General features: G+C 39.3%; 1 protein-coding gene across 4 annotated transcripts in view; it reads right to left on the reverse strand.

Moving 5' to 3' along the window:
• Positions 1 to 386: 386 nt before the first annotated feature.
• Positions 387 to 23,432, reverse strand: part of bbs9 (Bardet-Biedl syndrome 9) — a 546,582-nt gene continuing 523,536 nt past the window's right edge. For all 4 annotated transcript variants that reach the window (XM_072571014.1, XM_072571013.1, XM_072571017.1 and 1 more), the window contains one exon: positions 387 to 1,143. In XM_072571014.1, the coding sequence (XP_072427115.1) occupies positions 1,091 to 1,143 (53 nt within the window). In that variant the 3' untranslated portion in view covers positions 387 to 1,090. The remainder of the gene's footprint in view (positions 1,144 to 23,432) is intronic.

Consider the following 23,432-nt stretch of genomic DNA (forward strand, 5'->3'; position numbering starts at 1 on the left):
AGAGTTTAAGTTCTACTCCTTGTTAAGTTACATACATGAATTGGAGTACAAATGTAGGATTATCGAAGCATTGAATCCAGTCCACCAAAATCAAGATGCCATGGACTCAGCAGTGTGATCAGCTTAAAGTGTGAAATCAAATAATGATAAAGTATGGACAATATGTATGCTGATAGATAATTAACAATTGTGCTTACTGATATTTTTAAGCATTTCTCATAACAACTGCAGATGTAATAGCCATGGCTTCTCACAGATTGGTTTCTTCAGACGCCAACAAAAGTGAACCACAAGAAGCTACCTCACCCCTAATGAAGTTGACTTGCTGCATATTCATATCCTACACACATGGAAGGATGCCAATAACAAATGACATAACACCAGGATTAATGATAAACTTTAATTTATTTAATCAGCAACTTTCCATTTCACAAGATATATTTTTTTAAAAATTGTATCTTCCTTCATTTGCTCACTATAAGTATCTGGAGCTGTTACAAACTATTGAAATTTGATGCATGAGTTTGCAATTTCTAAAAATGCCTGAGGATCCTGTAATATTAAAGAATAGCCAATAAATCCATCACTGTTAGATCATAAAACAATTAAAGTATAATTCTAACATGAATATGGTAGTGGTGGCATGCACAATGTCACAGAAGTAAAAAGAGTAAAATAAGGTGACGAGTGTGTCGAAATAACAAATGCCATTTTGGTGGCAGTCACTCTAAGCATAAAAATTTTCCCAGTAGAATATGGTTTACTTTAAATGCAATATTGTCTACAGTGTGGCCGTTGTGTGTACTCGAAAGGATCAGTGTCTCTTCCAGTTATACTCAGAAAATGTAGTGAAACATTTGGCCCCAGAAACTCTTTGAAATTGGAAACATCAAGTACTACTTAAAGGAAGCTCCCAAAATCCAAGCAGCTATTAAATAAGCTCCATTTTGGCTACGATACAAGATAGGGGACATTACACAGTTACGTTTATGAAGATCATACATATGCAGTCTGATTTGGCTCTGACAGCATGTTCTTGAGACTGGAAAACAGAAGCTGTGAAAAGCAAAGACCAGCTGGTGGTCTGTTCCTATCTGTCTTCAGGAATTGCAGGGCTTTCTTCTGTAGCATCCTGGGAATGACCTTGAAAACATAAATTTAAGTAAGCAAAAGACTTAAATAAATCTGGTTTAAAGAATTTGGCATTTAGTTACATGTCAATTTTGTATACTTGATTTTATTGAAATTGTTGTCAATCATAGGAGATACTAAATTAAGTTAACAGACTTCAATTTTAATTATTGAAGTTCCATATGGGAGTATTTTTTTGAAAGAATAGTGTAGAGTGAATAGGAAGCTAAGCATCATGGTACAGACAGTAGAAGCTGCTGAGACAGCTAAGGTCCTGAGTAATGGTTCTCTCAGGATTTCTGCTTGGGTACCTGGGAATCTGGAAGAATATACATTTTGGAATAATAATAAATATTTGCTGATGGCACCCGAAAGTGAAAGTGTGAAATATGTGAAAGTCCTGAAAAACGGGAACAGTATTCAAAGCAGGTGCAGCCATTTATGGAGCTGAGGAAAATTTATGGAGTTCATTGCAATTAATAGAAAAACACATAAAAGTAAAACAGTAACTATGAAGCCAATACAATGGCAACTACTGGCCTTAATGTAGTAAAGCATCCCAAGGTACTTCACAAAATTGATTATAAAGACAAAAATCATCCCAACATTGCCACACTTATTGAATACACAATTATTACCTTTTGTGGAGTATAGAATTATTATCACTCTCATACAGGATTATTAAATTCGTTGGCTGACAGGAAACAAAGAGTAGTGATAAACAGCTCCCTTTCGGAATGGCAGGCGGTGACCAGTGGGGTACCGCAGGGATCAATGCTGGGACCGCACTTTTTTACAATATATATTAATGATATAGAAGATGGTATTAATAGTAACATTAGTAAAATTTGCTGATGATACAAAGCTGGGTGGCAGGGTGAAATGTGAGGAGGATGTTAGGAGAGTACAGGGTGACTTGGACAGGTTAGGTGAGTGGACAGATGCATGGCAGATGCAGTTTAATGTGGATAAATGTATGGTTATCCACTTTGGTGGCAAGAACAGGAAGGCAGATTACTACCTAAATGGAGTCAAGCTAAGTAATGGGGCAGTACAAAGGGATCTGGGTGTTCTTGTACACCAGTCAATGAAGGCAAGCATGCAGGTACAGCAGGTAGTGAAGAAAGCTAATAGCATGCTGGCCTTCATAACAAGAAGGATTGAGTATAGAAGCAAAGAGGTTCTTCTGCAGCTGTACAGGGCCCTGGTGAGACCGCACCTGGAATATTGTGTGCAGTTCTGGTCTCCAAATTTGAGGAAAGACATTCTGGCTATTGAGGGAGTTCAGCGTAGGTTCACGAGGTCAATTCCTGGAATGGTGGGACTATCTTATGTTGAAAGATTGGAGCGACTGGGCTTGTACACCCTTGAGTTTAGAAGACTGAGAGGGGATCTGATTGAGAAGTATAAGATTATTAAAGGATTAGACACTCTGGAGGCAGGAAACATGTTTCCGCTGATGGGTGAGTCCTGAACCAGAGGACACAGCTTAAAAATAAGGGGTAGGCCATTTAGGACAGAGATGAGGAGAAACTTCTTCGCCCAGAGAGTGGTGGGTGCGTGGAATGCTCTGCCCCAGAAGGTAGTGGAGGCCCAGTCTCTGAATTTGTTTAAGAAAGAATTGGATAGAGCTCTCAAGGATAGTGGAATCAAGGGTTATGGAGATAAGGCAGGAACAGGATACTGATTGAGGATGATCAGCCATGATCATAATGAATGGTGGTGCAGGCTCAAAGGGCAGAATGGCCTACTCCTGCACCTATTGTCTATTGTCTATTACCTCCCTCCATAGAGTACAGGATTATCATCCTCCCTATAGAGTAAAGGATTATTACCCACTCCTGTAGAACAAAGTATTATTACCCACTCCTAAAGAGTCCAGAGTTAGTGCCTCCTCCAATTCACTGTATGATTAATATCCTGTCTACTCCTCCGATTCTCTCAAAATATTTGATAATTACCAGTCTTGAATCTTGTGAATCTTTCTCACTGTTACTGCCCTTGCAGATATTGTTGTTTTCTTTACCAACAATTACAGAGATTACAAGACAATTCCATCCATGTTTATTCTTATGATGTGTTGCGAGTAGGAACAAGATTTTTGAAAATACAAATTACATTGTTTACACTGTCGGAGCCAAGAGTCTTTTCACACAGTTATTTCAATCATTTACTTAAAATATTCAGAGTATTAGGAGTTATTTTGTTTCTTCTGATGATATAGTTGTGAGGCTACTGTCAATTTCCAAAGATTTGCATTGCACCATGTGACTCTACCTTCCTTTTACCCAATCAGCTCCACTAAATCCAAGATACACAGAGTTATCTACCCTGAGGCATGAAACATACGTACAAATTCAGAGTAGGAGTAAGCCATTTGACCCCTCGAACCTGCTTCACCTTCTGTAAAATCATGGCTAATTAATTATAGCTTCAGTTCTACTTTTTGGTCTACTCTGTAAGTGCTTTGATTCTCTTGAAAATCAAGAATCGATCTAACTCAATCTTTAAAATATTCAATACCTCACAGCTCTTTGGGAACAGAATTCCACAGATTAAGTGTCTCCTGAGTAAAAATATATCTCCTCATCTCTAACTTAAGTGGGAGACCTTGATTTTTAAATTGTACCCCTCAGTTGTTGTCTCTCCCAGAAGTGGAAACAAATCTCTCAGCATCCACTCTGAATTTATATTCTAATGGATGCAGGTCTAAACTGTTCAAGCTTCCTTGTGAGAAAATCCCTTCACCTCAGAAGTAGTTGAGTGAACTCGTTTAAACTGCTTCCATTGCGTTGAAATAAAGATACTAACACCATAACAATATTCCAGATCTGGTCTCATCAAAGCCCTCTAAAACTGTGGAAAAAGTTCCCTACTGTTATACTCCATTCCCTTTGCAATGAACGCCAACATTTTAATGTGCTTTTTTGATCATTTGCTGTACCTGTATAATAACTGTTTGTGATTCCAAAATCAGGATTCCCAGATTCCTCTATACAATTGAGTTCTGTAATCTCTCTCAATTAAACAACATGTTTTTAAAAAAAATTTTTCCTGCCAAAATGGACAAGTTCACGTTTTCCTACTTTATGCTCCACCAGCCCAATTTTGTTCACTCACTCAACCCATTGTAGACTCTTTCTGTCCTCTGCACAACTTACTTTCCTATCAATCTTTGTATGTTCCACAAATTTATATTTATTTGTTTTATAATTATTTATATTTATGCAGATTGTAAATAGTTGAAGCCGCAGCACTAATCTCTGTGGCACATTAAAAGTTACACCTTGCCAACTTGAAAATAATTATCCTCATTCTCTGCTTCCTGTCCACAAACTAATCTTTTGTTCATGCTGATATGTTAACTCCTACACCATGAGCCCTTACTTAGTTCGTAACCTCTGAGCTGACACTTTATCAAGTGCTTTTTTGAAATTCAAGTTCACCACACCTGCAAGTTTCCCTATCTCCATGTTGCTTGTTCCTTCCTCAAAATGGCCTAATAAACAATAAATCAGTTGAACACAATTTCCCTTTCACAAAACCATATTGACTCTGTCTGATGGTATTTAGAGTTTCTAAGTGCTCTGATATAACTGACATAATAATAAGTTTTAGCATTTTGCTATGACAGATGGACAAGCATATGCATTGGACGAGCATATGGACTTACATGGAATAGTGTAGGCTAGATGGGCTTCAGATTGGTATGACAGGTCGGCACAACATCGAGGGCTAAAGGGTCTGTACTGCGCTGTAATGTTCTATGTTCTATGTGTAGACAATACTATAGGCTAACTGGCCTGTTGTATCCTACTTTCTGAATCCCTCCTTTTTGAATAGTAGTATGGCCAAACTGATGAAACTGTTCCAAAATCTATGGAGTTAAAAAAAATTCAATGTGTCTACCAACTCAATAGCTACTTGTTTTAAGACTCAAGGATGCAGTCCCTGAGTCCTATTATCTACCTCATACATTAAAACAGTCTGCCCTGGTGCAAAGAGTAGTTTGCCCCCCCACACATAACCAAATTATGGCAGTGACTTGTCTACCTGTATTGAAGGTGCTGGAGAATTCAATCACCACTGCTTATTTGGATATGCCTGTACTCCTGATTCCAGCCCTTTGAGCTTCCCCGATTTTTATTGTCCCACTGCTAATGGGCACATCGTTAGCTGTTTGGGTCCGAATCTTTGGAATGCCCTCCTATATTTCTCTACCTTTCCATCTTCCTGGCTTTCTTCCAAATACTCCCAAAACCTTAGCACTTTGACCAAAATTTTGTTCATCTGACCTAATCTGACCTACATACTTTGGTGCCAAATTTGGTTTTATAATGCCTCTGTGAAGTTTAATGCTGTTTTTGATTGCATTAAAGACTCTATAAACATTGATTGCTGTACACTGCTTTTAGATTCAGTATTGGCAGAACTATGATGCAGAAGTTCCAGCTTGGTTAGTTATCCCATTCTCCATTCTTCTGCCATTATCACAGAAATAGCTGAGGAATCTATATTGAAGACAACAATCCCAAGATATCATTACATAGATCGGATTTGACATGATTCATTCGTCTTGAAATGTAATGTATAATTGATATAATGTAATCAGTATCACACTGAGACTGAAAGCCTTGAAGACCACTTTCAGCTGACCGTCTGGCTTGCTATTCTGTTCCCAAGTCAGAAAATGTCTCAAACTTTATCATAAAAGTGAGTACAAACTAAGTTCATGCCATCATGCTGCTCAGAAGTTCAGGATTGTTGAAGGGTGGCTGATCCTCAGGTAAGATCTTGATGCTCAGTTGCCACCCACTGTTCAGCAAGCCTTTTGCAATATATCCTCCTCTGGAGATTTATAATGATAAATGACTAGCCACTTCATGCTGCACTGCAGGGGAAACAGTGATTAGCAGAGATTGCTACAATAGTAACCAGCTCAGAATGTTGTAAACACCTGTATTTATTCAAACCCAAGGCTTAGATTGAGTGATAACCGTGAACGTCCCCAGACTGTCTACATCCCCTCCCAAATGGCAGCAACTGTACTTTGGAAAACATTGAGGAAAAACTTGAAAGGGGCCTGTTTTTTTTGAAAATCACAATTTCACTGAATTGGAACGGGTTCTGTGAGTCTGATTGTAAACACCCAGTCAAGAGGATTTCATGCCACTTGAAAATAGCACTGAAGTATACAGTTTCATATCTTTTCACAGCTGGCTACATTCTTGTTCCCATTCTATACCCTCTAAATAATTTACTTCAGCGGGACAAATCTTTCAGATTCTTGTTAGTATCATTTTGTAATGATCTATACACAATCAAGAAACTGTGGGCACTGGCTTATCTTTGAAAATTCTTCAGTTGAGCACAAGAGAAGCTAGAGAATGCTTTTTCGCCTGTCTACAGTCACTAAATGTTCTACAATCTGACCACAAACTGCTTTCAGCCATTCCCCTGTTCCCATGCATAGCTGCTGTCCAGAATCCACAAACGGGTAATGAGGATTCAAAGCTGGCTGACCAGGATCCACAGTTAGAAGATCAGGATTTGAGTTGGCTGACCAGAAACGATTGTGACTGACTGGGCTCCACAGCCTGGTGATCAGAATCCACAGCTGGCTTGGGCCCTTCAGCTAGGTGACCAAGATCTACCAGGAGCTGCTCAGGATCCAGAACTGGCTGGCTGGAATCCATGGCTGGGTTACCAATAGCTACTGCTGAATAATTGTATTTCATAGCTAACTTTATCTGTGAGTTGACTGGGATGCACAGTTGGCTGACTGGGATCCAGAAACTCAGAAACAGAGCTCCAATGCTCTCTTCAGAGCAGGCCCAAACCTGTGATAATCTCAAACAGAACTGGTTTAAAAGTTCTGAATGACAGCCCTCCTGTCCTAACCATATGGTAGAAACACCTATCATGGATACAGTTGTTCAAGAAGGTAGCTCACCATGACCTTCTCAAGGGCAATTATGGGGACAGGGAATAAATACTGATCCAAACAATGACTCTCATAATCCCACAAACAAATTTCAAAAAAGGGTAAGTATATTTTGAAATGAACATCTGGCTCTCTTACTGTGCTGAAGTGGAATCTATATTGTAGACAACAATCCCAAGATATCATTAGATAGATCGGATTAGACAGGGCGCAATCGATAGTCGGACGAAGAAACAAGATTGTAACTTAATAGGAATTCTGCTGATGTCATAAATTGTAGGATTGAAACAGAAGCAGTTTATCAATGTCAGCAGAATACGAAAACTGAATTACAGTCTAAAACTTATTGCCAGCTTTATGTTACTGTAAATAATGCATTGTGATAAAACATTAGTGCCACAGCTTTCATTTTGTTTTCTGTTGTACAATGTTGTAAGGGTGCTGAGCAAGAACATGGACACTTGATCCAAATATTAAAAGGCCTCATAAAAAAGGCACTGAATTATAAATTACCCTGTTTGATTTTGCAGTAACTAAACATCTACATTTTCAAGGTGTAAGTCCCTCCATTTTCTTCTAGCCCTCCTTTTAGTCCTTTGGGGTTAAGACAGACCATATAATTTACTCCCAGGCAGTCTTGTGAACCAGTGATTAGTGCCAGCAGGCTTCAGTTTGAATCAATTGGGTGATAATCAGTTCCTGCAGATATAGTATGATTTGGGGATATGAGTTGGACACAAAACAACGGAATTTTTGAAGAACTGTACTATGTAGCAATATATGAAAACTATAAATATCAAGCTCAACTTAAACATAGGAAATTGATTTCAGTTCTTTGCTGTGGATCAGCATCACATTTTTGATGAAAACAATGAACTTTACAATTTGGCTATCAGCTCAGATTTACTTAGAAAATACATTTCACACTGCAAATGTGAACAGAGGTCTCACAGGAATTTGTGATCAGCTGTCGATCTTGACTCATACAGACAAGGTCTGGTTCAGGTTTAATCCCCATGGTGGGCTAATGTTATTGATCTCAACCAGGGTGACAACAGGGCACAAACATTGGGCTCGGTCTTCTTGTGCTAGTGAGGAGTGGAAAACATCAAGCAAGGTTTCCACTACTGATCGCCAACTAGCGATTTGGCTTGGATAGGCTGCACACAAGAATGTTGGTTGTGGTTCAGAAAAAACAGAGAGCAGAGAGTCTTACATCATAAAAGGAGGTCATGAAGGAATTAAGAATGAGACAGACAAGTAAAAATCTTCTGATCCATTCAGCCTGTCCCACACAATTACAATACCTTCTGTATCTCAGTATATAATTTTCCTGTGATTCCATCTCACCCAGAACAATGTGATTTCCCAAAATGAAGTGAAAAGCTGGATAAAAGCCCAGGTTAATTTGGGGTAAAGAAATCTGAGAATTCCTTCTCTGTCCATATCTAGGTGACCAAAACCAACATTGTCTGTTTCTATATCCTCAGTGGAAAAGCCCCCATTATTGTGGTCAACTGAATCTGTTCCATTATTTGCACTTTCACTTTCATCCCTTTCCTTCCCTCACAGAACTACAATAAAGTCCCCTGTGTCCTCACCTATGAACTCACTGGCCTTCATGTTCAACAGATCACCGTCCATTATTTCCACCAATGCCGCCACCAAACACATTTTCCTCCACCCTTTCCTTTTAGCATTCTGAAGTAACAGTTCCTCTGTAGTATGCTGGCTCACACAACCACCCACAACATTTGTTCCACGTTCCATGCTATCCTTCTGTGTAAGCACAGGAAATGCAACACTTCCCTTTTTACCTTTTCCCATTTCATCAACCAGAGCCCAAAACACTGCTTCCTGATCAAAAAGAGATTTTCATGTACCTCTATCCATTTTGTATAATGCATTCCTAGCTCATTTTCAGCTGTATTCTATGTTGGAAAGAATGTTTTGTCCTCAGAGGCAGTAGCCACGGACTGGTTGTTTGCTTTTGTGGAAGACTTCTGTTCAGTGCACAAGTGTGATTCTGAGCGTCCAGTTGCCTGACATTTTAATTCTCCGTCCAATCCACCCAATCCTGTCTTTGATTTACACTGTTCCAATGAAGCTCAACAATAAGCTTGAGAACAGCATGAGGTCTTTTGCTTAGGAACTTTCCAGCCTTCCAGAACAGTGAGTTAATCCCTTTCAGAACATAACCTTTGCTTCAGATACTGCTAACAATTCTGCTCTTATAATTTTCTTCTCCTCCAATAGAGTAAGCGACAAACATCGGGAGACAACCTGACCCAAGCCATGGGCTGGATGCCTGTCCTTGTGTGACTACTTTGCCTGATGCAACCATGCAGTGCTGGTTGTTGGTGTTCAAATCTGGGTTTCCAGGGCATACTGCGTGTATTAGAGAGGTGTCAGGATTGTGGTCACGGCTTGCTGATTGTCGGATGCCAATATTCATAAATGAAGGGTAGATATGGCTGATGCTTATCATTTGTGCATTGGGCTGCAGTTTTGTCATGGGAAACATGGAAGTGATTCAGTGAAAGTGGTGACTGAATCCACCAGGCTTCAAGAACCAGGCTCCATCTAGTTTCCATATCAAGTTTTCCCAACGGCTAGTTTATTAAGTAGGGATCAGTAAGATTGGAGCTGGATGTTAATGAGGTGAGTTAGACCGTCAACAAGAAACTTAACAAGCATTCGTTCTGAACAATTGGCAGCTCTCTGACACTTGGTTGCTTGCGAAAAGCATACAAGATGGAGCGAGATGATTTCGATGCTGAGCTGGACCTCTCGCTCAACTCTGCCGCATCACTCAGATCTTTATGTGGAGAACACTTTTAAATTGAGAAGGTGACGAAAGAGAGGAGTAATTCTAAAATCAACACAGCCCATGAAAGAGAAGTGGTTATTGCTTCTATTATAAAGTATAAAGATAAAATATCATTTACATTTCACATTTACTGTTTCTCTCCACAAATGCTATCTGACCTGCTGAGTGTTTTTAGTATTTTGTTTTGTTTCAGATTTCCACCTTTTGGAATCCATATTTTGCTTCAGTATAGTTGGGAGGACATGTGGTAAAGGCACAACGTCCAGTTCTAAGTTCAAAGTGATCTAGTGCGACATCACAGTTGCACTATCATAGAATTAGGAAAGGGCATACTTCTAAACAACAGGTCTATTTACATGATTACACATGATCACACACTCTGTAATCTCAATTAACACCTGGAGTACACTACAAAGCTCTGGACCCTCTTTGTTATACACAGCCAAATACCAAGCCAATGTAAACTCATTTATTCTCCCACACCCCATGGACAAACCATTTTGCCACAACTGGGCTAGACAATGGCAAACTGAAAATGTCACTGACTTCAGGAGTCCAGCTTAATGCTCTGGGCGCACAGGTCCAAATCCCACCATAGCTACTGTTGAAATTTAAATTTAATTAGCAAGTCCATTCTGTTAATAAATCCAAACCAGAAACCCAAGTTTTTGTAATGCTGACAATTGATTATTGTAAAAGAAATATATAGTTCACTCATATTCTTTAGGGAAAGTAATCTGCCATTCCTCATCTGCTCTGTGTGGGACTGCAGACCCAAAGCAATGTGGCTGATTCTTAAACGTTCTCCGCAATAGTCCAACAAACCACTTTGTTGTACAAAACCACTACGGAAATAAATATACTGTAACATCTCATGAAGGCAGATCAAGCCCAACTTATTGAGTACAACAGGGGATAAACAACAATACGTGGAAGAACTGCAGATGCTGTAATTCAGAAACAAAAACAGAAATTGCTGGAAAAGCTCAGCAGGTCTGGCAGCATCTGTGGAGAAATCATAGATAACATTTCGGGTCCGATGACCTCTCCTCAGAGCAACAAATGCTGGCCTAGCCACAATCCATGAAAGTTTGTTTTTTAAATTGCATGTGTGCAAAGATGTCGAAGTATTATTTTGTTGTTACAAAGAAACATCAAGAAAGATTTGGAACAGTCGACAATAATTCAATACAAATAATCTCAGTCTGTAAAAAAAACATATTAAATTTGATCTGCATTTGCTGGCAGCATTTTGGGAATTCTCTGATAGTTGGTATCTAACACTGTACAGCATATCATTTCAGTAGTAACAGTTTGTTGGAAATTGTACTGACATAGAGATTAGAAGGTTCAGCATTAAGTGTGTACACAAGGTTAATCACTTGTACATTCTTCTAAAATTCATCAGTTTCTCTGGGCTACTATCACATAGTGTGGAATTGAAATGTAATTTGGAAGGACACATCAGAATGCACTGACAAACTTATCTTCTGAGAAACTTCCTACAGTCAATTTGATTTACTGGATTCCCTTGTACTCCAGACAATCTCACTTTGAGGTGTATTCCAAAAGATTCACTCCACCTCATTTGCCACTGGTTCTTGATCTCTGAAAGCTCCTGGGAACCTGATGCAAGTAATGCATAAAACTACATTGAATTTATAGCAGAGAGAGTGGTCATTCAGTCAAAGAATCTAATGAGCTCCCTCATAACCCTTAATTTTACCTCATCAACATATCCTTCCAGCCTATTATTATGAGGTGTGCATGTTCAGTATTGCAAGTTTATTTTTAGAACACCTTTCTTATGGTGTGAATAGGGGACTGTAAAAAAGTTGTTGCTGATTTTAAGTTTATTATTTTAACGTAAAATAAAAAAAGTTGCGTGTATGCAGTAGGAAAGAATTGCCACGGAAATTAAATGAGGGCCAAAAGGATGATTAAACTGCTGCGTGTACATCATCGAATGCTACTTTAATACAATAAGTACAATACCTTTTACTATACACTCTGGGGCCTCTTAGCTGCTGCTATTTATGAAACTGGCAGCTTATTTTGATGTTGCAGCCAACTGTTTGTGGCCTGTCTTTGAAAAATTGGTGATACAGGTTTCCTGTGGTATAAAAGCAGAATGTTCTTGATGAGTGGCAGTAGAGTGTTCTCCTCCCATTTCTGCATTTTGCCGGTAGAAAAAATTAAAAAGAGTGTTTGTTAAAAAAAAAGTGGATCTCAGCAGCTATTTTAACATTGGAATAGTTCCTACTAGCTTCGAATCCAGAGGCAGTGAAAAGGACTTGCCTATGTAACTCTCAGGCCAAATCAGAAACTGCAGAGCATTCACATTGGCAAGTCCTCAAAAGAATGAAGCAATTGGTGATGGACTCCAGCACTGTCCACTCCACAAACTTGGCACATCAATGTCCTCAATATGGTCAAGGTTCCTAACAATTGGTCACAGTGAAAAAGAATGCACTGCTTTTTGGACTGTTTTCAGCAGACCATCTAAATTATCTCGACTTATCAAAGGGATCATTTTAAAACTGCCAGCTGGTGAAAAAAGCCATAATAAAATCACAGATGGAAAGTCCAAGTCAAAAATACACTAAACTGGTGGAACTCCATTTTTTTAATAAAAGAGTGTGCTATGAGATCCCTATTCCAAAATTAAATCTCAGACCTAATGCATGAAACCGGCACAACACAAATTATTTGTAGATCTTCAGAGTTTACCAAAATAGTGGAATAGAGTGAAGTACGTTTTAAGTTACAAAAATAGTTGGAATGATTTTAAAATAATACTGTATCATCTATTTGCAATGAAAATGGTTTTAATACATCCTCACAAAAAGTATTCCCACTTACTTAGGAGAGGAGGAAAAATAGTGGGAATGCTATAGTAATAGGGGATTCAATAGTAAGGTGAACAGATAGATAGTTCTGTTGCTGAAAACAAAACTCCTGGATGGTACGTTGCCTCCTGGGTGCTAGGGTCAAGAATGTCTCGAAGGGATTACAGGACATTCTGATCTGGGAAGCTGAATAGCCAGTGATCACAGTACACAACAGTACCAATGGCCTAGATAAGGAAAGAGATGATGTTCTAAAATGGGAAGTTAGGAAGCAAATTAACCAATGGGACCTCAAATTGAGGTTTTGGGATTAGTGCCATGTGCTGGTCAAAATAGAAATAACAAAATACATCAGATGAATATGTGGTTGGAAAGATGGTACAAGGGAGGGTTATAGATTCCCGGGCATTGGGACTGGTGCTGGAGGAGGTAGGACAAGTGCAAACTGGGCAGGTTGCACTTGAGCAACGCAGAACTGATGTCCTAGGGGAATATTTGCTAATGCAGTTGGGGACAGTTTAACCTAAAATGGCAGGGAGATGGGAATCTATACAGAAGATGGATGACAGGACAATAAGGACTAAAACAAAAGGCAGAATGAGAAAGAAGAAAGATATTACACAGATAATTCAAAGACTGAAATTGAGCAAGGCCACAGTGAACGAGATGAAGAATTTTTAAAAAATCAAGCCTAAGATCTTGTACCTTAATATATGGAGCATTCACAATATAATAGATGAATCAGTTGTGCAAATACATCCAAGCATGTAGGATATAATGAGGATCACAGGGTGTCATCAGGCATGGCTGCAGTGTCATCAGGAATGGGAACTGAATATTCAGGGGTATTCATTTTTAGAAAGGACAAACAGAAAGAAGGAGATAGGGTAGCATTGCTGATTAAGAAAGAAATTGATGTGATTGTGAGAAAGGATATTAGCTCTGGTGAATCAAAATCTGTATGGATTGAGCTTACATCAGTTGTGGAAAAATGGTACAGTCCATAATAAAAGATATAGTAGCAGAGCACTTAGAAGAAAATACTGAATGGACTCACAAACTCTTAACATTCACCTGTACCTGTGTTTTTGTTTTTGCCGCTGTTTACCTATTATTTACTATGTATGCTACTTAACTCTGTGGTCTGTCTGTTTGCTCGCAAGACAAAGCTTTTCACTGTGCCACGGTACACGTGACAATAAATTCAATCCAACTCAATTCAAATGACAAGACAAGGCATGTGTCTTTTATGAAAGGGAAGTTAATGCTTGACAAATCTGCTGGAATGTTTGAGGATGTAACCATTGTTGTGGTTTATGTAGATTTTCATAAGGCTTTCGATAAGGATTAGTATATAAAATGAAAGCGCATCAGATTGGAAGTCGTGTACTGAATAGTTTAGAATTAGTTGGCACTCAGTGTAAAAGTGTAGGAATAAACAGGTCCTTTTCCCAGTGGCAGGCAGCAACCATAAGACCAAAGGAAACAGGAACAGGAGTGGGCCATTTGGCCCCTCAAACTTGCGCAGCCATTCAATAGGATCATGGCTGATCTTACGTGCCTTACATCCACTTTCCTGCCCTTTCTCCATGACTCTTGATCCCCTACTGATCAAGGTTCTATCTATCTCAGCCTCAAATATATACAAGGACTCTGCCACCACAGCTATTTGTGGCAAGAAATTCCAAAGGCTCACAACTGAGAGAAAAAATTCCTCCTCATCCCCATCTTAAACTGGCAATCAGTCATTCTGAAACTGTGCCCTCTAGTCCTGGTCTGTCCCATGAGGACTGCAGATGCTGGAGATCAGAGCCAAAGGTGTGGTGCTGGAAAAGCACAGCAGGTCAGGCAGCATCCGAGGAGCAGGAGAATCAGGAAATGATGATGGGCTTATTCCCAAAACATCGATTCTCCGGCTCCTCGGATGCTGCCCGACCTGCTGTGCTTTTCTAGCACCACACTCTCGACTCATGAGTGGTGCCTATTCGAGCTATCACAGGAACGAGTGCTTGGATTCTTCCTTCGTAGCTCAATGTTTAGATAAGGAAGCTACATGTCATATCTCCAAGTTTGCAGATGACAGAAAATTGGGTAGGAGGGCATATAGTGAGAAGAATGCAGAGAAGCTTTAGTGTGATTTGGACAAGTTAGGCAAGTGGGAAAATACATAGCAGATGCAGTAAAATGAGGATACATGTGAGGTTATCCACTTTGGTAGCAAAAACAATAAGGCAGATTATTATCCAAATGGTGATATTTTGGGAAAGGGGGAGGTGCAAAGTGCAAAGTAGGTAATGCAGGCACAGCAGCCAGTGAAGAAGGCAAATGGTATGCTGGCCTTCATGGTGGGAAGGACTGGAATACAGGAGTAGGGATAACTTGCTGCAACTGTACAGGGCTTTGGCAAGACCATACCGGGAGTATTGTGTGCAGTTTTGGTCTCCCTATCTGAGGAAGGGTATTTTGGCTATTGAGAGAGTGCAAAGAAAGTTTTTCAGACCGATTAATGGGATAGTAGGACTGACAAATAGGGAGAGACACATCAGTTAGGATTATATTCACTTGAATTTAGAAGAATGAAGGAGCATCTCATAGAAATCTATAAAATTCTAACAGAATTAGACAAGATAGATGCAGGAAGGAGTTCTGATGACCAGGGAGACCAGAATCAGGGGTTACAATCTAAGGATATGGGGTAGCCCTTTTAGGATAGAAATGAAGGGAAATTTCTTCACTCAGAGAGTGCTGTCTGTGGAATTCACTGCCATGGAAAATGGCAGAGATCAACACATTGAATGTTTTCAAAACAAGTTAGATATATTTCTTAAGGCTAAAGTGATCAAAGGATATAGGGAGAAAGCAGGAACAGGGTACTGTTTTGAAGTTGAAGACATGTACTATTCCTTTAAGAGAGTGAAAGCTGGCAAGCACCTGTCATGTCACAGAGTATGCTGGAAAATTGAAAGATCTAACATTTGGCTGTAACCTAGATAGCAATTGTTTTCACAGCAGTTCGAATTTAACCAATCAGTTTAAATTATGCCCCAAGATACTAAAATTTAATCACATTTGAATTTTATTGTTTTGACAACATCGAACCAATGAGATGATTCAACACTCTCAATCAAAGGTTCCTTTTTCATATGAAACATATTTGCAGAAGGCCAAAGACGACCCAGGGAGATCTACAAACAGGAAGATTGATACCGGAGACGACAGCCTCGAAAATTGAGTTGCTGTAAATTTGATAGGGGCATTATTGGATCAGTATATTGTTATAGAGTGGGAAGTAGATAACAAATCTTTAAGAGAAAGGAGGCTTAGATTTGTAAATTGTTGCTTGAAGTTCACTTTTATTGTTACTTTTTCTTTAAATAGAGGAAATTTGGTAGTCTCTATCATTCATACTCTAACAGATTACGAAGTGAGGTGAGCTTTTCTGTGTATTTGATTTAATTAGTAGAAGGGTTTACTGCCATGCCATAACAGTACTAATTTGAATGATCAGCCATGATCATATTGAATGGTGGTACAGACTCAAAAAGTCAAATGACCCACTTCTTTTTAATTCACGACTCATGCAAACCTAGGTCCATGGTCATCCTACATTAATATAATTACAAAACAAAAAATGAACCAACAGTGTTTATAAAAAAAATCAGCATTGAACTCAGTTGGGACGAAATTATGATCCTACATTGAGTCCCATTGAAAGTGTCTATATTCAACAAAAGTATGTAAGATACCACTGTGCTATGTACTGTCACTCATATGTTTGAACATAAGAAACACAGTAACATAAGAAATAGGAGCAGGGCTAAAACATATGGCCAATCAAACTTGCTTCACTATTCACAAAGATCATGGCTGATCTTCGACCTTAAATCTATTTTCTTGGCTACTCCGTACATCCCCTAACTCTGAGAGACTAAAAATTTGTTCTAAGTGGTATTCTGATTTATACTAAGGCCATTGATTATATGATTGCAATAATGACTACACACATCCTCATGGTTCCCTAGAGGGTCAATGGATCCACACAGTTACTCAGTCAGCAATTAAGACAAGAAAGACCCCAAGTTCTGTTCCTTGTCTACCCAAAGATGTTTGACTTTCAAGTCATCAGTTAGTCACTGTGACCCTACAGTTTTGAGCATAGCCCCCATTCCTGAGTGGGTCACACGAAAGTTTGATGAACTGCATGATCAAACAGTCTTCAGACCCTGTGTGACTGATAAATGAATAATGGCTAAAAGAAGAAATGACAAAGAGAACCAAGTCCGTGTGGAACTGTACCCAACAAGGAGTTAACTCCTTCATGAAAGGGGAGGGGAAGGAACGTGGCAGAGTTCAATGGTGAGATTATTACAGCGTGTTAGAAGACACCATGAAGATACAACTAACATAACAGCAAACCCTTATAGATTATATTCAATGCCAAACGTAAACAATAGTGCCTTTCAAAGCGTCAAGTAACTGAGGCACCTCGAGTCCTTTGCACTAGTAAACTGTGCAGTGAACAGCTTCTGTGTGGAAATCATTAGAAATCTGAGCTACTCAGTAAAAAGAATGTCAAATCACATTAGTCTTATTTTCTAAGTACCACCATGTCGCAGTAAAATTTTATTCTGATGAATGAAGTACATACTCAAAACTACATATATGCCAACTATAGTGTGAGTACCTCCATGAGAATTAATCAACTATGTGATACAGTGCCGTTATCTTTAAAATGTTTTAGCAATATTAACAGGAAATCTGTGAAATGGAAAATTTCCCCCAACCAATCTCATAGGACCAAATTAATCAATGGGAAGGCATGTCTGTGTGATTTAAAATAGTGCTTTCTCCAGCAGATAACATACATTTTTGTTTCTTTACAGAAATTGAAAGTATTGGATGAAGAAAGATCAGGAACCATTTAAATAAAAGTAAAACACTGCTGATGCAGTGGAAATCTGGAATAAAATCAGAAAGTGCTGGAGAAACTCAGCAAATCTGGCAGGATCTGCAGACAGAGAAACAGAGTTAACGTTTGTCAGTTCTCAAGCTGCCAAATTTGTTGAGTTTCTCCAGCACTTTCTGTTTTTATTCCAGGATCCATTTAGTTTACTTTCTCCAATGAAAGAGTAATCCAATGAAACAACAATAATGAAGTTATTTATCAGCCACCATTGACAACTTCTATAAATGTGTCTGCAACAAATTGGCACATGAGGTGAGGAATACCCTAGTGGTCAAGAGTTGTTGGAACCATAAATCCAAAGTCACCTGCTTGTCCTAAACTAGGCTGTAGTCCCCATACATCATAACACAAATTACTCATATACCATAGTACAAAATGGTAATGTGAAATAAATTCTTCTGACTTGTGTTTGAATGAATTTATCCTAACATCTTCCACTGCTTCCTTTGACTAATTAGACTTGCTGAAAACTTATTTCACAGATTTATGTTAATTTCCTTCCTTCAAGTGCAGGCCTCATATTTTAGTTCTGCTATTCTACACAAGGTTAAACAGCTCATTATCCTCTATGTTACCCAGTCCTTTAGAGCCCTAAAAGAAGCAAACACACCATTCTCTCAAACTTCTCTTTGCCAGTGAGGAGATGCCCAATTAACATGTTTGCACATGATGATACATTCCTTTCATTCCCACAATCATTTTGGCTGTTCTCTAGCATAACCTATAAGTAGCTAGCAAAAACATTTCTGTACTCTGATGACCAGATTGTAATCCACAGTTTTCCAATTTTGGCAGCACCAATGATTTACAATCAAAAGTTTACAAAATACATATTTATTTAATTGTGTTTCATCTTTGGATTTTGCACCCACCATGAGCCAGATGAACTTAAGGCAAATGATAAAATGCCATCTTGTTACAAAGCTCATTTCTTCCGGTGCAACATCAGTTGTATTCAACAGCATCACAGAGTTTTCCTTTTTATTTCATTAGCAAAGGTAGGAAATAAGTGTAGTAGAACTCTTAAGTTTCTCCACAAGTAACAAAACTCAATCAGCAGAAGATCAGAAAACAGCAACACATTAATGTCATCAAGCCTGCCTGAAATTTGTAAGTGCCAAAAATGTAACGAGTTTATAATTTGATAACTAGCCTAATTTCCTTCACTCAATGTTTTCCCATTAATAATACTGGAATCAATCATCGTTGATGAGAACAACTTGCATTTATATTGCACCCTCTTAACATAGTAGAACTTACAAAGTGTTTCATAGGAGCATTATCAGGCAAGAAATGTTAGGCCAGGTATCTAAAAGTCAGGCTAAACAGATAAGTTTCAAGGACTAATTTAGTATGGTCAAAATGTAGCGAGAAGACTAGGAATTTCAGAGCTTATCTCCTGGGCAGCTGAAGGGGCAGCCACCAACAGTGTGTGATTAAGATCAGGGTGGGCAAGAAACAAGAAATGAAGTAGTGCGATGTCTTCTACTTAATTAATTGACCACAACCTAATACATCAGTTCAAGTTACTCTTAAATCAACCACCAAGACTACCTAGGCTCACTCATAGAAAATAGGAACAGGAATAAGCCATCTGGCCCTTCGAGCCTGCTCCAACATTCAAGATGAGCATGGCTAATCATCTGAATTAATACCGTTTTCCCACTTTTGCCCCATTTCCTTTGATCCCTTTCGCCCTGAAAACTATAACTTCTTCTTGACAATATTCAATTTTTTGGCTTCAACTGCTTTCTGTGGCAGAGAATTCCACAAGTTCACCAAACTCTGGGTGAAGAAGTTTCTAGGAGAAAGTGAGGACTGCAGATGCTGGAGATCAGAGCTGAAAACATGTTGCTGGAAAAGCGCAGCAGGTCAGGCAGCATCCAAGGAGCAGGAGTATCGATGTTTCATGCATGAGCCCTTCTTCAGGAATGAGGAAAGTGTGCCAAGCAGGCTAAGATAAAAGTTAGGGAGGAGGGACTTGGGGGAGGGGCATTGGAAATGCGATAGGTGGAAGGAGGTTAAGGTGAGGGTGATAGGCCGTAGTGGGGGTGGGCGCGGAGAGGTCAGGAAGAAGATTGCAGGATAGGAAGGTGGTGCTGAGTTCGAGGGTTGGGACTGAGACAAGGTGGGGGGAGGGGAAATGAGGAAACTGGAGAAATCTGAGTTCATCCCTTGTGGTTGGAAGGTTCCTAGGCGGAAGATGAGGCGGGCTCTTCCTCCAGCCGTCGTGTTGCTATGGTCTGGCGATGGAGGAGTCCAAGGACCTGCATGTACTTGGTGGAGTGGGAGGGGGAGTTGAAGTGTTGAGCCACGGGATGGTTGGGTTGGTTGGTCTGGGTGTCCCAGAGGTGTTCTCTGAAACATTCCGCTCTCAATCCTAAATGGCCTATGCTGTGTACCTAGACTTGACTCCAGTTCTGAACTCCACAATAATTGGGAACATCCTTCCTGTTTTTGCCTTGTATAGGCCTGTTGGAATTTTATAGCCTTCTATGAGATTTTCCCCTTTTTCCTCTAAACTCCTGTGACTCCAGTCCTAACTGATCCAATCTTTCTTCATAAGTCAGTCCTGACATCGCAGGAATCAGTTTGGTATACCTTCATTGCACTCCCTCCTTAGCTCACAATGTAACCAAGTTGCTCATTAATACTTTTGCATGGACTCTGACCTTTTTCACTGAATACTCAGTGATTGCATTCTGGAGGCTGTGTCCTTGTATACCAATCCTGAACACAAGCATGCAGGTGCAGTTGGCTAAAGGACCATGACGCAAACACTGACCATTCAATTAAAAAAATCAGAGTATGTGTAAAAGTATTAATGGGCAACTTGATGACATTGTGAGGCAGAATTTCTATGGAGTCCTTGCTTTTTAGTAGAAAGGGTTGCATATCAAGAGAAATTCTGCAAATATTACTGACACGTAAACATATTATTCTTTTGTGGAACATCACATCATGTTATTGTAACTTCTTTCTTCTGTCTCCTGCCTCTGGGATGTAGAATTGAAAACAATGTTGTATTCCCTCCTTATAGGATGCAAAGCTCCGACATGAAGTGAAATTGATGCATTAATTGGCAATACCATTGAACAGTCACAGGTGTTTTGAGTGTAGGCAATGGATGTACACTGGTATAGAGCATGCAGAAAATGGAAGAGAAAAGGATTCTATAAAGAAATCTTCATTTTGCATCTGGCTGTGATCAGGTGACATGAATCTAACAACTCTCACCTTCAAAACAAGAACATGCCAAAAAAATGCCCAAGGTTAATCAAGTGACGCTAATTCTCAAGGGCATTTGATTAGAAGCTGGTGATAAGTAAAAACAAGTTGTTCTAACCTTATTAGACTCAATGCGAGGTCACATCAGGAATACTATGCAGGTTAAGCACCCCACCTTCAAAACTATGTGGGCTTCTTGAGAAGGAATGCAACAGGAATGGTTCTTAGAGATAGCATTTTATATCAGTAATCGTGACTGATGCAACAAACTTGCTGAGGAGAAGAATAGGACAGGCAAGAAATAGTCATGTGGTTTAAAAAGTTGTAAGCAAACTTTAACATGGAATAGAGTAAGAAACCTCAAATTCTTTGAATATAAGAATATGTTTTGGTGATCAGTAATATAAACAGACTTGAGTAGCTGACTGTCAACAAACATAGTCAATCCTTTGCCTTTTATTTTTACAAAGTTACACAAATATCTGGTAAGGGAGATGTTTGAAGATTATTACATGAATATTGAGCAGCAATGGAAACTCATGTGCAGAAATAGAGGGGAAGGGAGAGAATAGAGGTCCAGATCATACAGACCACAGACTTTGAAGGCATCAATAAGTAGGTCTAAATACCGAGACAGACATTCAAGAACTGGGTTTACAGATAGGTTGACATTGGCTAAAAGGGCACATGAGGAAGCAAATAAGATCATTATACATGAATGATAGAAGCATTCCAAATACGATTGCAAATTGAGGCTGATGAGGAGGTAAGGAATCATTAATGGGACATATGGGAACACCACCACCTTCAAGTTCCCCTCAAGCCACTCACCAACCTGACTTGGAAGTATATCATCATTCCTTCACTGTTGCTGGGTCAAAATCCTGGAATTCCCTCCCTAATGGCATTGTAGGTCAACCCACAGCAGGTGGACTGCAGCAGTTTAAGAAGGCAGTTCACCACCATCTTCTCAAGGGCAACAAAGGTCCAGCAATAAATGCTGGCCAGCTAGCAATGCCCACATCCCAAAAACATGAATAAATGTGGAGGGACTATTAAGGATATGATTAAACCTAGAAGATGGAAATGAATCTAATACTCAAGACATGCAGGATGCATAAAAACACAGTCTGGACACAGATTAAAGTAGCAAACACAATATATTGGGGAAGCTTGGGAAAAGTATAATTTTTTTGGGCCGTAGAAGATAAGCCAATACTGTATTGTGCGAGGTAGAAAGCTACAAGTAAACCACTCTGGTTCAGCCATCCCTAATACTAAAACAATCCAAGTTAACTCTGAAGCATAAAGTTGGGACAAGGATGTGGCTAGTTAGCTCCATGAAGTGATTGGAATGTTAGTGTATCAAATTAAATTTTATTGGTACATTAATCTTCAATTTGATATTGTTGATTTGTTGATGTTATTTCATAGCTAGTTTAAATCTGTGAATGTTTGTCCGAGTTTATTTTTGAAACTTACTATTAAATGTGAATTACTGATAAAATGCTATTTAATAAAAGCAAAGCAAAAGCAGAGCCTGTGGCTCAGTGGGTAGCATTTTCACCTCTTCAGCCATGTCATAGTTCAAGATACACTCCAAGTGGATAAGCTCAAGATCTAGGACAACACTCCCATATGATATTGAAGGAGTGCTTCACCTTCAGAAGGTCTATATTTTAAACCAAAGTCTTGTCTCCTGTAAAAGACTCTGAAGAAGTTTACATTCCCTACAGTAAGGAAACAGGCCACTTGGCCCAACAGGTCCACACCAACCCTCCAACAGTAACCCACCCAGATCCATTCCCCCACCCTATATTTACCACTGACTAATGCACCTAGCATTCTGGACAATTTAGCTTAGCCGATTCACCTAACCTGCACATTTTTGAACTGTGGGAGGAAACCAGAGTACTTGGAGGAAACCTACGCAGACACGGGGAGAATATGTAAACTCCACACAGTCGCCCAAGGCTGAATTGAACCCGGGTCCCTGGCACTGTGAGGCAGCAGTGCTAACCACTGAGCCACCATGCTGCCCACAAAGATGAATAAATGTTTTAATATGTGGAGGGAATATTAAGGATATGATTAAACCTTGAAGATGGAAATGAATCTAACACTCAGGACACACAGGATGTACAAAAACACAGAATGAACACAGATTAAAGGAGCAAAACCCAACATATTGGGGAAGTTTGGGAAAAGTATAATTTTTGGACTACAGAAGAGAAATCAATACTGTATTGTGTGAGGTAGAAAGATACAAGTAAACCGCTAGCCATCCCTAATATTAAAGATCAAGTGATAGTTTCTCAACACCCTTGACAACTGAATAACACATAATTTCCTTTTTACTATTTTTCAAAGACTGCTGTGCACAGCTTAGTTGCTATGTTTACCTAATTATAACAGCAGTTACAGTTTGCAAGTAACTCAACTGTGAAATGTTTTGGGATGTCAAGAGTTGTGAAAAGCACTTAT

This window comes from Chiloscyllium punctatum, chromosome 5 (genome assembly GCF_047496795.1).
Source record: "Chiloscyllium punctatum isolate Juve2018m chromosome 5, sChiPun1.3, whole genome shotgun sequence".
Classification (NCBI taxonomy): Eukaryota; Metazoa; Chordata; class Chondrichthyes; order Orectolobiformes; family Hemiscylliidae; genus Chiloscyllium; species Chiloscyllium punctatum.